This window comes from Orbilia oligospora (assembly GCF_000225545.1).
Source record: "Orbilia oligospora ATCC 24927 unplaced genomic scaffold scaffold00081, whole genome shotgun sequence".
NCBI classification, from domain to species: Eukaryota; Fungi; Ascomycota; class Orbiliomycetes; order Orbiliales; family Orbiliaceae; genus Orbilia; species Orbilia oligospora.
The window spans coordinates 46,997-60,839 of record NW_011645638.1 but is presented as its reverse complement, the minus strand read 5'-3'; the positions used below and the strand labels follow the sequence as shown (position 1 = coordinate 60,839).

Sequence of the window (13,843 nt, the reverse complement as noted above, 5' to 3'; positions counted from 1 at the left end):
ATAATTAATACCTGTCTTATGAATCCGGCGGATTTCGCAAATGCCCGAGTCCAACAGTCTCCCATGATTCCACAACCTAACTTGAGTACTTAGGCACCTAAATAAGCCAGTCAGTAAGTATTTGCGTACTTGGTACTAAGTTGGAAGTACTTACCTCTTAGCTTAGTACTTGCGTACAAGCTCTAGAAGATTACTTCATCCGAAAAGCTTAGATTGATTGACACGAAAATCCAACCTCCAGTCACACAGACTTGCACCCCTGTCTCATGACGTATGAACAGGGAAATGCCACATCCCGCAACACTCGCATCTTTCTGACGTCGACGATGCCAGGATTTCCTTGCTTCTCGTCTGAATTTTTCGAGATCCCACACGATAATTTGCGATTATCACCAGATCCCCCCATGGATTAAGGAAGCGCAAAGTGGCATGTACGGTTAAATCCCAACATATTCGCGATGTCCAATTCGTGCCCGCTTCGCAGAGCCCTGGCGCGGACCCTGAGGGTTTTTTCATATGACGATGTTCAATTCTTACCCCCCAGTTCTACGAAAACAAGGATTCTGGACCCTTGGGTGATATGTGCTGAAGGGCCTTTGCTATTTATTACAGGCCCAGGGTTTTCTTATAACTAACAGCCTTCGTTTCTTTCGCCTCGCACTAAGTTGCTTTCTATATGTGATAATAATTTGGCAAAGCTTCAGCCACAGATTCGGCCCCCCTTGCCAGTAATATACACCTTCAACTGCCGACGACAACGGCCCGAATAAATTAACTGTACATCTTAAAGGCTTGGTTTTGTCAGCCTTGGCGACTTTATTTTTGCAATGAGCTCGAAGGGCAGATACACCGGTGAATCTTCGCGGTCTACATATCCTAGTAGACGCTCCTATGACTATTCCGATTCCGAATCATCAGATGACACCTCTTCATCGTCATCCGAATCGGACTACCGCCATAATCCCCAAAGGAAAAGGAGGTCATCATCAGCTCGACGGCAATATACTTCCGATAAGTTGAAGGGACTGACTAAAGCACCTCAGAACCAACCTGTCAGACGAAGGCGAGCGGCTTCAGAATCCAGGGCCCGAAGTAAAAGACATTTTGATTCAGATAGTTCGAGCCAAGGTGACTCCAGCTCAGAAAGTGATTCTGAATCGGATGATTCATCCTTGGAAGAAAACTCATCTGGGAGGCGCTCCAAGGTTGACATGAGCGTCGCTTCCTCGAGCTATCATAAACGTCCTAAAACGAAGCTGGAAAAGAAAGTAGATGAGGTCTTGGACGCCTTCGGTCTATTACATATCAAAAACAACCCCTCCAAGCGGCAACTATCTTCACCTGACCCGGAAAAGTACGCCAAACAAAAGCAAGCCCTCCAGGCTGCTGTCACTGCCGCGGCCATCGAGGCGTGGAGAAGTCATTCGAAACCTGGAGGCTTCAATCTACAGAAGGTCATACGAGTGCTTGTCGCTGGTATTGCTGCTGGAGGTGTGGATGTTTTGGTGGAGAATAGACCAGGGCACGACAAGATGAGAGATATCGCCGAGGCTGTAGTGGGCGGCCTGGCCACGAGTAAGACCTTGGGAGGAAAAATTACACATAGAAGGGAAGGTGGGGCGCAAGGAACGATGATTGATGGCTTTATCGCCCTGGCTGCGAGCAAAATGGTCAAGCCGCCCAAAAAGGATGAGATTGAGTGGAGGAAGAAGAAATACGCTAAAAGATCAAGAAGCATGGAGCCGTCGAAGCAAAAACAGTCGAGCCCGCGCAAGCGGTAATTCGCCATCTTCGGTGTTTCCCGCGGATCCGGGCCTCGTGATATTCATATACTTTTTGTCGTATGATATCATGGTGCGCCACGTGGGAAGTTAGGAGGTTCTATATAACGTGGGTCGATAATGCTGGGAACAGTTTAGCGTTTTGGCGGGTCCCCTGTTGCAGTTACAATTGATGGCATGCATTGGTATTGGGATACGACGATATATGATATTTATGACCTGAGAGTTTTTAAAAGTAGTTAATGATGGCTTAAGTATGGTTCTGCTTTGGGAACATTATTACGTTTGAATGCATCGAGGAGATTTTGAGACATCGACGCCCCTCCGACGCATGATACCCCTCTTCTGTTTTCCCTGTATACGAATTTTACGAATCCTAAAATATTTTACGAAAGAAGTGCTTGCAGGAAGAAGTTTGTTATTAAGTGGCTGGGATTTTATGTATTATAATCTCGTAATGACTGTACTGATTGATATGCAATAGAATAGCTTGGTTATATCTCGGAGGGCTCTCAGGTTTTCTCTTAGTTCTACTTAACGCCATGGTAGTATCTCCGTATAGAATCAAGTCTCGTAAGTGCTACCTTAGTATATAATTTGCATGCAATAGGCGCCCAATGCAAGCCCTCGGAGCGTCCACAGTGCAGAGACGGCGATATTGATATCAGTTTTGCGAACTCGGTAATTATTTTCCTCAATGTAAGATCGAATAGCTCGCTCAATTGATTGATCAATAACTTGTTATTTTAGTTTAAGGAGTTCTGCGGCACGGAAGTGTGGGATAACTCGATGAAACGACCAGGCAGGTAATGATATTTAACCGGCAGTAGTGGCATGAGGATGCTGGGGCATTACATATATTAACGCAATCGTAAGATCAAAAATTGGGGGCCAAAATGCCACATGATAAGCCATCTGCGGAGAGAGCGTGAAAGATGGTATGTAATATGAGGTCCGCCAATCGGAAGCTGAGGAAGGATATACCTGGAAAGTGCTTCTGTGCCGAACATTCCCATTTTTTCAGTTCAGTCGGATATCTCCACCTGAGCTGAACAAAAAGCTGGAGTTTACATTTTAAGTTTCCTCGCTCGTATCGCGCTGCAGGTGGCCTTGTCTGCTGGTGCGCCAGCCAGGTTCTTGCGACACCCATGGCCAGGGGTAAAAGGGTGGGAAACTTTCCAACAAACAACGCAGAATGGGTGCTGGGTTCGATGCAGGCTTGCTTGGCTGTGCATTCTTTACCAGGGTTAGCATCCCGGCCAATCCAAATACATCTTTGTAAAGACTCTTGGGGGTCTATATTTCCTCGCTGTTATACTTTTTCCAAGATACCTGGGATAGGTCAGCTTTGGTTCTGGCCAATAAGCAGTCACAGCGCTAGAGAGGTCTTTGGATTCTTCGCTCAGAGCACATAATGTCTCACTGCTTCGATGCCATGGACCCGTCCCAATGGGCTTCCCCATCCCAATTCCTAGGAACGCAATCGCGAACGACCGGGATTGACCACCCGCGAAAAAAAAAAAAAGTTAGTTAAATTTGGTCGGTGCTTTTTGGTTACTCCACAGTCTCCACCTCTCCACCTCTTTGGATGAACCGCCTTGCGAGCGAGAGAGAAAAAGTCGTCGTCAGACATGACCAAGTCGGCACCTGGAGACCCCATGCACGGGTTAAGGTGTTCCTGACTGCGGATCTAAACCGTCCGTTATTAAGGCACAACGACTAGGAACCATGGGGTAATGGTTGACCTATTTAAATTAAGGTACGATGCCCGCCTCAAGCATTGCATTGACCCCCCTCAGGAACGGCCATTGATCTCTCCCTCAGCACTGCCAAGCTCATCATATCGATAATGCGGTTGTCGTGGACTCTCCTTCTCTTCGCGGGTCTGACGTGCGCGTCGCCGCTCTCTTATTCCAAATATTCCATTCACGAGTCTCGACAATATCTACCTCATGGATGGCGTCGTGATGCCAGATTATCAGGCGATCTTCAAATCCCCGTAAAGATTGGTCTCGCACAGGCAAATCTCCATCGCGGGGAGGATTTCCTAATCCAAGTCTCGCATCCAGACAGTCCGAATTATGGGAAACACTGGACCCCCGACGAAGTACGAGAGAAATTCTCGCCTTCGGAGGAAAGCTATACTATTATTGCAGCATGGCTAAAAGCGTCAAAGATACCATACAAGCTGGACGCCCGCGGATGGGTGACCTTCGACGCGCCTGTCTCGATCGTTGAGCGTTTGTTTAGAACTGAGTACTATTTCTACGAGCATACGAGTGGGCAGATGCACATCGGCTGTGATGCTTACAGCCTGCCTGAAGGGATCGGTAGCCATGTGGATATTGTTATGCCTACTCTGCACTGGGATATCCAAACTGAAGACGCCTCGTCTGAGAAGCAGCGAAGGCTTAGAAGGCTTGCCAAAAGATCGGCTTTCAAGCGAACAACTGGTGCTATCATTGATGGCATGGGCACCGGATTCCGTACTGGCGGGGCTAGAAGGCTCACACAGTCGGATTCTAGCTATTGGCATAAATTCAGTAATCCCAAGTATGCAGGCCTACAAACCTGCGATCAGTTCATCACCCCAGATTGTCTGAGAGAAATGTACAGCTTTGGTGTAAACCACAACCCCATGAAGAATAACAGCATCGCTATTGTTTCCTTTTCACCACAGACATATCTCCAACAAGACATGGATAATTTCTTTGGTAACTTTTCGCCCGCTCAAGTTGGCCAGAGTCCAACGTTGAAGTCTATTAACGGAGGATATGTCTTACCCTTCACCGGCGACTGGTGGAATGCTGTCGAAACAAACATGGACTTGCAGTATGCTATGTCCATCGTTTATCCGCAGGTATGTTCATATATTATATATACACATCTCGAACTTCAGAGGAAAGATGAGGCTAAGAATAGTCTAGAACGTTACGCTCTTCCAGGTGGGAGACGGTCTCCAGACGGGCAAAGACGAGTACAACAACTTCTTAAACGCGATCGATGGGTCTTATTGCACTTACGATGGAGGCAACGACCTAAATAAAGATGCGGTATACCCAAATCCAGCACAAGGAGGTTACAAAGGCCAAAGGATGTGCGGTACCTACGATCCAACCCTCGTTCTATCAGTTAGCTACGGAGGCAACGAGGCGGATTATACCGCTAGATATGCCACACGCCAATGTAACGAGTTCCTAAAACTTGGTCTCATGGGGGTGTCTGTTCTCTTTGCTTCTGGAGACTTTGGCGTTGCAGGATATGGGTCAACTTGCAGGGATCCTGTGACTGGGGCATATAATGACGGTAAATCAGGCAGATTTACGCCAGACTACCCGGCCACTGTAAGTACTCTCGATCCAAGATCTTTAGTATCTCGCGACTAACTCCGCCAAATAGTGTCCATACCTCACTTCTGTGGGAGGGACTTACATTCCTCGTGGAAAAACTGTGTGGGATGCTGAACTCGCATGGAATACTTACCTCCCATGGAGTGGAATTAATGCCTCGTCTGGCGGCGGATTTTCAGAAATCTTTCCGGTCCCGGCCTATCAACAAGCTGCAGTTTCTTCCTACTTAGCATCTAATACCTTCCCATACAACGCCTCGCAGTGGAATCAAACATTCAGTGGACGAGGATTCCCCGATGTTGCGGCTAATGCCTGGAATTATACTGTCGGAATCGAGAACGTTTTAGACCTTATTGGTGGCACCTCTGCCTCGACTCCGACATTTGCATCCATTGTGGCATTGGTAAATCAGGATCGAATTTATCGGAAGAAAAGCCCGGTAGGATTCTTGAATCCCGCCCTCTACGCACATCCGGAGATTTTAAACGACATCAAGGTGGGGAATAATCCGGGTTGTGGGACAAATGGGTTTAAGGCGACGACAGGATGGGATCCAGTCACTGGGCTTGGGACACCGCACTTCCAAAAAATGAGGAGTTTTTTCGGAAACCTTCCTTGAGATGGTATAGTTGTATCTTTTTTGGAGTTTGGTTTTAGCGATATTATTTCAGTTTTATTGTTCTGTTCAGCATTAATGCCATATACCAAATTTAATTTATTATAATAACAGTATGCAAAATACTTTTCAAGTATTCGTGGATTTATTCTAAGCCTTGATGAGCCTTCTAATCGTTTGAACTTGGTCTTTGAAATACTAGACACTTAAATAGTTGAGACAGGAATTGGTATAATTTTAGGAATGACGACAGTTGATTGCGCAATGGAGTGGCTGAATAATCATATAACCGTACGCACCTTTGTACGGTCTAGAATATGCGGAACTATCCTACGAAACAGTTGGTACCGTACCATAGGATGAATCGTCGAGAGTTCAAGACATTTGCTAGTGGTTGCTTCAAACTCTGAATATATTGGTTCTGCCTCTTTGTGTTGGACTGGCACAATATATCACATGCGCCGTCGCTAATTTTTTACTCGTCTTGGTTACACTCGTACAGAGAACGTTAGAACACGAATGTGAATTAGATATAATGGCTGACCTTAACAGGAACCATGAGGAGCCTCTTTTTTTCAACTTGTACGATCCCGCTGGAAAGAGTGTTTACGACTGTGCTGTGTGGGTGGTGCGGGGTTTTACGTATACATACGTTAATTGCGAGACTGGAGTCTGAGTATGGTCAAATCGAAATCCCACAAATTACAACACACTTTCGATGTTGAAGTACCATTCTTGCCCTGAACAGGCCCACGAATCGATCATTGATACTAAGAACATATAGCACCCGTGTATATTCGCCGACCGGGTATGATAAGCTCGAGAGTGTTTGTTTCCCCCGCGCCCTATCCTCCAGTTATTGCTTTCTGTTTAATTAAAGTAAAAAGATGAAAATCAACGGTATTGCTGAGCTGATATCATGTCGACGTCTATGGCTCGACTAGTGAGGTAGTTCATAACCAGAGTATAGCTCCTATGTTTAAAATCTATTCGAAAGCTAGGTCGTATGTAACCCTGCCTCTCCACAAATTTAAGCTTTTAACCTGGCCTTGGCGAATTGACGTAGGTAATATATCGATTTGCAAGACATCTCAATATGAGCATGTTTCTTAATTCGTTTCGTGTGTGTTGCACTAGTTGTTTCGTACGCAGTGCCAGTTTCTAAGCCTCCTGTGTCCCCTTTTGAATTCATGCGAACACATTGATTTTTGATTTGCGGGGCAATGAATTCCCGTCGTAATATGAATCGAGAAGCAAGCTGATCTGTATATATGCGTGTTCTCGGATTATAATATAATCTGAACCAAGCATTCCAATATGCATCTTGCTGACAAAGAGACGAAATACACACGATAACCGATCGATCTATCGATATCGGACCCCGCCACATCGAAAATGAAATAATTCGCCGGGGCAGTGACGACAAAGGTGGTGTGCTTGGCGTCAGCAGGGTACTTCCAGGGCTCCGACACAGCGAGAAACACAAATCTGGTTTCAAATACATGTAAATAGCGTTTGGTCAAACGGCACCGACTTGTTGGTCCTTCAAAAGGCGGCAACTCAGCCCCCCTGGATGAAAGACATTCCAGAGATCAAGAATGTATATAAAGATAAGGCTGGCCTCACTTTGTGTCTCCACTTAGACAAGATTCTGGAAAATCAGACAAGAACCATCAATTTGCCATTTCATTTCTTCTCTAGAAAACCTATTCCCGATTACATCATATACAATTTAGGAACTATCTCTCTATCAATTTACAATACACCAATATGGAAGACATTCGATTATTCGGTAGAATCGGCCACCTCAGCGACGAGCAGGCATCGGCGCTTGTGGACTTTAAAGTTCTTCTGTCGGACAAACAACTTTTCAGCCCTGAAGTCATTATTGATGAGAAGAGATCCATACCTGCCACCCACGAAGATGCCTACCTCCTCAAATTTCTACGGGCGGGCCGGTTTAACCTGACGGCCGCATTTCGGCAATTCGAAACAACAGAGAAATGGCGCAAAAACGGGGCTGTCGACCAGATTTACGATAGCTTCGACGTAAAGGAATTTGAAGAGACGAGAAAATACGTAAGCTACTACGATGTACACCGTAAACTTTGGCACAACTAACCCTTTTGCTAGTACCCACAATGGACCGGGAGACGGGACAAGAATGGTGTTCCGATACAAGTTTATGAAGTTGGCGCTTTGGACAGCCGTAAAATGAATTCGTTCTATCAATCCGCCAAATCAGGAGCCAAAAGCACCAAGAGCAGCCTTCCTGCGACTACTCAGCGTCTCATTGTCATTGCAGAACACTCCACGAATTTCGTCGTGCCTCTTTGCTCTTCGGTACAGAAGCGCACCAACCCAGAGGTACCGATCGAGACAACTGTCAACATTGTTGACATAACTGGCTTGGGGTTCACTCAATTCTGGGCGTTAAGAAACCACTTGAAAGATGCGAGCACACTTGCTCAAAGTTATTATCCCGAGGCCCTCGAGAAGGTCTTCGTTATTGGAGCACCGAGTGGATTTACGAAGATCTGGGATTGGGCAAAAGGATGGTTTGATGCGGCGACAACATCCAAAATATTTTTCCTCACTCCGGAAAACATCACGGCTACACTGAAGGAGCACATCGACTTGGATAATATCCCGAAGAAATATGGTGGCAACTTGGACTGGAAGTTGGGCGACGCACCGGATTTAGATGAGGAGCTACGGGGTCTTCTTGCTGATGCGGGGTCCAATGACACCCCGTTTGCCCCTGGTACCTTGCATTGGAAGGTTTCTGATGGGAAAAAAAGCGTTGTTCTTTCGGGGACACAGAATGGTGAAAGAAGATAGCGGTTTTTTTTGGGGCACTTTAAGTGTATCGATCCGTACTTTGATTTCGAGCTGATCATTAGCGGGAGTTTATGGTTTTTGGTTGTCGGCGTTCCATATTTTTTGGGATTCTACATTTACAAAGTGTCGGAGTCTGGGCTTTCTTTCGGGCTCTTCTTTTCGTTTAGAATACTGGGCATAACAAAAAACTGTCTCAAATCTTTTAATGGAAAATCTATGGCTTTCATAAATTTCATCCAACTTTGGAAATCTAAGTGATGTCGTCGACAATGGACATATGCATACTCCGAAATTATCAATCGATCATTAGTGGACAAGACAACGAGCAGGTCTGAGATGAAACGGTCAAACACTCGTGGTCTCCCACCCGTCTGCTTCCCATCTTAAAAACCGTGAGCAAGTCGCTTGATGTGTGTTGTTTATGTGGTGTTTTCGCTCATCCCGGTTCGATTGGCGATTCTAACGCTGCTTGTTATCGATTTGCGTATTTGATTGCATATATGCATATATGCATATTGCAGTAGAATATATATGGATATGCATATGGATATTGCGACATAAAACTCCCTTAATAAATGCTTTCTAAACGATACTCATACTTCCCTCTTGCGGGAAACATTTAGAATACGGATTCGATTTAGTTAATATAATTTCCTCTTATGATTAATGATTATGATCATGAACTTCGGTTCAGCTGCCACCTTTACGGCATTTTATAATCGCTGCATTGCTATCTCGAGCTTGCCCATTATTTAATGACGACGAGCTACCAAGTAAGTATTCAAATCCGATTCTAAAGAACGTATTAAGTTAATTAAGGTATACTGAAGCTATAGCTAAAGTGTAGCTAAGTACAAGGGTTTGAATCAGGCGGAATTTAATCGGTGTCTGCATGGACTAAGGGGTATTCCTGGCTACATGAAAGGAAACCGCAGTTATTCGAGGTTGCCATTATGATAGCATTAAGCTCCCCGTTATACAGCATGGTCCTGCGGCTGTGGGCGTCGAGGCCATTGCCGGCGGTAGCGACACACCCGACGTTGCTATAACATAAGGGGTCTACACCGACCACACAGTTCATTTTGCAGCCGCAGATAAGATAGGTCTGCTCCTCGTCGTAAACTGGTCTGACACCACACCTGACTGGGGTCTTGATTATCTTTGTCGACCGCTGCGCCTGATACATACCGTCGATGAGACCATATGCTTCTGTTGTACCGAATCTCATGAAACCAATCTCGTGGGAGGCTAGGGGGTCATCGAGCTCTGCCACCATTTCGGTTTTGCCGATTTTCAATGTTCCTAGGACGTCTGATGGTCCGTCCAAAACTACGTTGAAGGTTTCGGCGTCGTTTTCAGCGACCAAGCCCAGACCCGAGTAGTTGTCTGTAACGCTATCGACGGGGGCGGCACGCTTGCCCCAGAACCGGTGGCCCTGGACGTTGCCGTTGCCTTTGACTTTGAGCGAGTTCCAGATAACGGTCTGGGTTGGCAGGGCATTGTTGGTGATCCTTTGCGTTTCGGTGTGGGTATAAGTTATGGTCGCAAGTACTTGGCCTCCACCTACGATCTTCGTGTACGTGGATGTGACTGGGGTAGGATGAACCGTAGTCATTATGTAGGTAACAGTGGCGGCTGTAGTAGGAACAACAAAGCCTGTGAGGCCGTGACATGCGTCGGTAAAGCGTGAAGAGAAGCCCCAGACATCGGTTGTATCAACACAGTATGAGATATATTGTGCAGGAACCTTAGCTGCAGATGCTGTATACGCAGTGGTAAGATCCAAGGTAGGTGCGACAGTGGATGAAACGGTCACAGTGGTTGTTACTATGGGTGATCTCGGTCCATTTGGCCATGTTTGGACAGTCGTTGTAGATACATAAACAGTCGGAGTTGAAGCTACAGCTTCAGTTTCGATTGTCACAGTACTTGATAAAATGGAAGTTAGAAACCGGCCGTCTATACGAGATTAATTATTATCTTTCTGTCTTGTTTACTTACGAAGTAAATTGAATTCTCGCCTTTGAGAAGTATTCGGAACAGATATCAAGGCCGGCAGAAATATCGGCACTAACAGCTGTAATTAAAAAAGATTATAAATTTAGCAAAGGAGTCTAAGGGTCCGTCAATGAGGTTATATATACCATCGAGACAGCTTGTATCGCGCTTTCCAAGGGGGAGTGACAAAGCACTGGCAGTTGCAGCTAATGCGAAAAGTAAAAGTGGCTTGGAGTGCATGGTGATCGGTGTTTCAAGGTTTTCAACAATGCTTTCTGAGTGTGAGGATATCAGAGTCTTTGAAGCTTTGTATGAGGATGAGAGGATTAATACAAATCATAGGGGGGGTTCGAGGCCGATTAAATAGACAATCAGGCGAGAGGAGAGCTGCTGTCAATGGCAACTACTCTCCAACTCTAGCTTTCACGACCATAGCGCTGGCTGTATAATTAAAGCCGGTTTGCCATGGGCTCTTGGTACCATGATGAACAGTAGTAGTGATGAACTCACCATCCCGAACCCATCTGAATGCCGAAAGTATGTTTTTTCTTATTTTGTCACGGCTCCGGTAATTACGCGTACGCATATCGTCTGTATAGTCTTTGGATATAAAGTTTCATGCATGAATCTGTAGCAGATGCAGTAGTGTAATATGTACCATGCAGTGTTCAGCAAACACACCACAGGCACAAGAAATAGAGCCTTAAAAACTCTAAAGAGCTATCCAGAAGTTCATAAAGAATACTAAGAGATCTTGAGAGGCTCGCCGGCTCTGAAACTGATAGACCACGGTCGACCACCAGACCCTCAGATCAATACCCCCATCTATGATTGTTTCGTGCACCAAAAATCACTGATTAATTACTAGAATCATGATTATATCTGAGGCAGATGCCGTAGCTGGGAATACAACGGCCTAGCCAGGGCATCTTAATACATTAAAGTTTAGAGCAGCGAGGATCGATGGGTACTGTGCGTATCTGGCAGTGATAGTTGAGGCCGGCAGTACTAGTGCTAGGGGCAAAAACAATCACCGGATTACCAGATACAGCGTAGTAAAAACGTCTATATTCGGGCTAGGGAGCACTAACTAGATTAGCAGGGTGATTATGGGGTATTTTTGCAGCTAAAACCTAGAGTATAATATATATCAGTAGCGGCTAGAGTGAAACCACTAAATAAGTGTACGGTACACACATGCCGCAGGCCAAAATTGTGGCTTACATGCGCATTCAACGGTCCATCAGATGCAGAGGCTGCTCCATACGCCGTGTTAGTCTGTCTGAGCGCCTATCCCGTCCCTGATTTTCAAGAGCCCCACTGCGGCTTAGGAAAAGAACATCTACCATATGCCATGTGACTAAAATTCAGACTTCAATTTCAAGTAGAGATGATCATGAAAGGACAGCTAGTGTTTTTTTTACCTTTCCATTCCCTTCCATTCCCTTCTTTCCTTTATTCTTTTTTTTTGGTATACCCACTTTAGGGGTGTAATCATGAACATTACTCGCTCATGCAACGATCTATGGATACCATTCCCCTTCATTTTTGGCCCATCTGCGGACTAAATCTGTGTTTTGGGCAGTTATGGGCTCTTCGCCGGCCAATAGCTGGCTACGTTGTACATTGTGCGTGTGGAGGGCGAAATGCGAAGCCTATCAGGCCGTGAATGCTGCCCACACCTTACAGTATCAAGAATCTATGGCCTCCACCTTCCCCGATTATTGTGGACCTTATTTGTTTTTACTCGGACGGTTAGAGTTGCTAATACTGGAATAGACGGCGCTCGCATCGACGGCGTTGATATTGTTGTTACTAGCTATAGACCTCCTTGGCACATTTCGTGCATTAACGAGCTTACTAGTTGCGCGGAAGTCAAGATTAATGCCTCATCTTTATTTTCGTTCTCTCATGCTAGAATCCCTCCGTTTCATCCTACAGAATATATCAGATTCAACCGAACCCCGCCGCGTTAATACAGGGTTGATTATATGCAATTGCCGTTAGCCGACGACCGTATGTAGCAAAGTACCTGCTTTGACTACTCTATTCGTAGAACAAACCTTGAGTTTATAAATTATGATATTTGATAACTTGATATCCTTCGGCCTCTAGTTTCACGTTTGAGCCCGGGAGCTAAATCTCCAAATTTTGAAAAGGAATTTTGGGAAACATCACATTTTTACCCCGCAATACGTGTTACGCCTCGTCTGGTACCCAGACCTAGAGTTCGAAGGTTATGCCTAAGGGAGCTCGAAAGTATAATACTCCGTTACGGTACGGCCCGACCTCCAATGTGAACATCAGGATTCAGAGCCCGGCCCGATGTGGACCCTTCAACGCCACGGGAGGCACTAGACCTATTCTCTTATTCGAGGCGTTCGTCGCGCAATCTGATTGATCGCTACAAATACAGCGTGCAGAAGCATGCATACGCTCGTAAACCTTATTGTGAGTCGGACTTTTCGATTGGCCAGAAGGCCAACAAAGCTGTGAGAGGGAACGGGTCTTCGTTACGACGGAAGGCGGGTTGTTTGCGACATGCGCGTAGGCCATCTATAAATGGCCTAACCCCATTGTATCGCTATAGAGGCTGCTATTGATATCGCTATACGCACATAAAGAGTCTAAAGTTAACGACTCGCCTACGTATAGGGCCACGATAGTGGAGTCCTAGAGCTAGTTAGACTTGTCATTCAGGATATCCATTGGTTGTATCTGGTCAACAACTTCTTGGCACGAATCTTACATGCTGCAATTGATTCATCTATAATATAATGTGCACATGATTACGTATATTACGCTTTTCAAGTATAGTCGGTCAGCGAAGGCCCTGATTTTGCGGCGGTTCGTTACCTCGCCCCACTGTTGTGCATTTACTCCATAGATTAAGATTTAATACTACACCATAAAAAATAGCACCCTTGACCTTGTTCCATTGACTTCCGGTCTTCTAATTCTTTCCAGATCGGAATCAGTAACTTTGTCTTAGGTCTTTCGAACAAGTATCGTTTTTCTGTGTTTCTGTGTGTATTTTGGGCACGAAAAGCGGGCTGAGCAACATAGGTCTCAAACTTCCCATGTATTTTTTATAGGTTGAAAAATACATCATCTTTAGTAGAGTAAATCCTAAATCGAACAACCTAAGACTTACGGTGTATGTTGACTTAGAGCGTACGGGATGATATGCAAAAGGACAAACGGACCAGTCATGCATCCCAAGAGACACGCAGAACTGTCTTGGTTGTGTAATGATT

The 13,843-nt window shown here is 45.5% G+C and overlaps 4 protein-coding genes across 4 annotated transcripts; 3 read left to right on the top strand and 1 right to left on the bottom strand.

The window, feature by feature from the left end:
- Positions 1-827: 827 nt before the first annotated feature.
- AOL_s00081g14 (uncharacterized protein) lies at positions 828-1,781 on the top strand (the record flags this gene model as incomplete). Its single annotated transcript, XM_011124833.1, has 1 exon — positions 828-1,781. One exon carries the CDS (start codon positions 828-830, stop codon positions 1,779-1,781), a length of 954 nt encoding a protein of 317 aa, XP_011123135.1.
- Positions 1,782-3,630: 1,849 nt separating this feature from the next.
- Positions 3,631-5,750, top strand: AOL_s00081g13 (uncharacterized protein; the record flags this gene model as incomplete). Its single annotated transcript, XM_011124832.1, has 3 exons — positions 3,631-4,641; positions 4,709-5,125; positions 5,181-5,750. 3 exons carry the CDS (start codon positions 3,631-3,633, stop codon positions 5,748-5,750), a joined length of 1,998 nt encoding a protein of 665 aa, XP_011123134.1.
- A 1,767-nt stretch (positions 5,751-7,517) lies between these two features.
- AOL_s00081g12 (uncharacterized protein) lies at positions 7,518-8,588 on the top strand (the record flags this gene model as incomplete). Its single annotated transcript, XM_011124831.1, has 2 exons — positions 7,518-7,826; positions 7,881-8,588. The coding sequence occupies 2 exons, from the start codon at positions 7,518-7,520 to the stop codon at positions 8,586-8,588; spliced, it is 1,017 nt and encodes a 338-aa protein (XP_011123133.1).
- An 877-nt stretch (positions 8,589-9,465) lies between these two features.
- Positions 9,466-10,826, bottom strand: AOL_s00081g11 (uncharacterized protein; the record flags this gene model as incomplete). The annotated part of the gene is made up of 3 exons (XM_011124830.1): positions 9,466-10,516; positions 10,590-10,665; positions 10,733-10,826. 3 exons carry the CDS (start codon positions 10,824-10,826, stop codon positions 9,466-9,468), a joined length of 1,221 nt encoding a protein of 406 aa, XP_011123132.1.
- Positions 10,827-13,843: the final 3,017 nt, after the last annotated feature.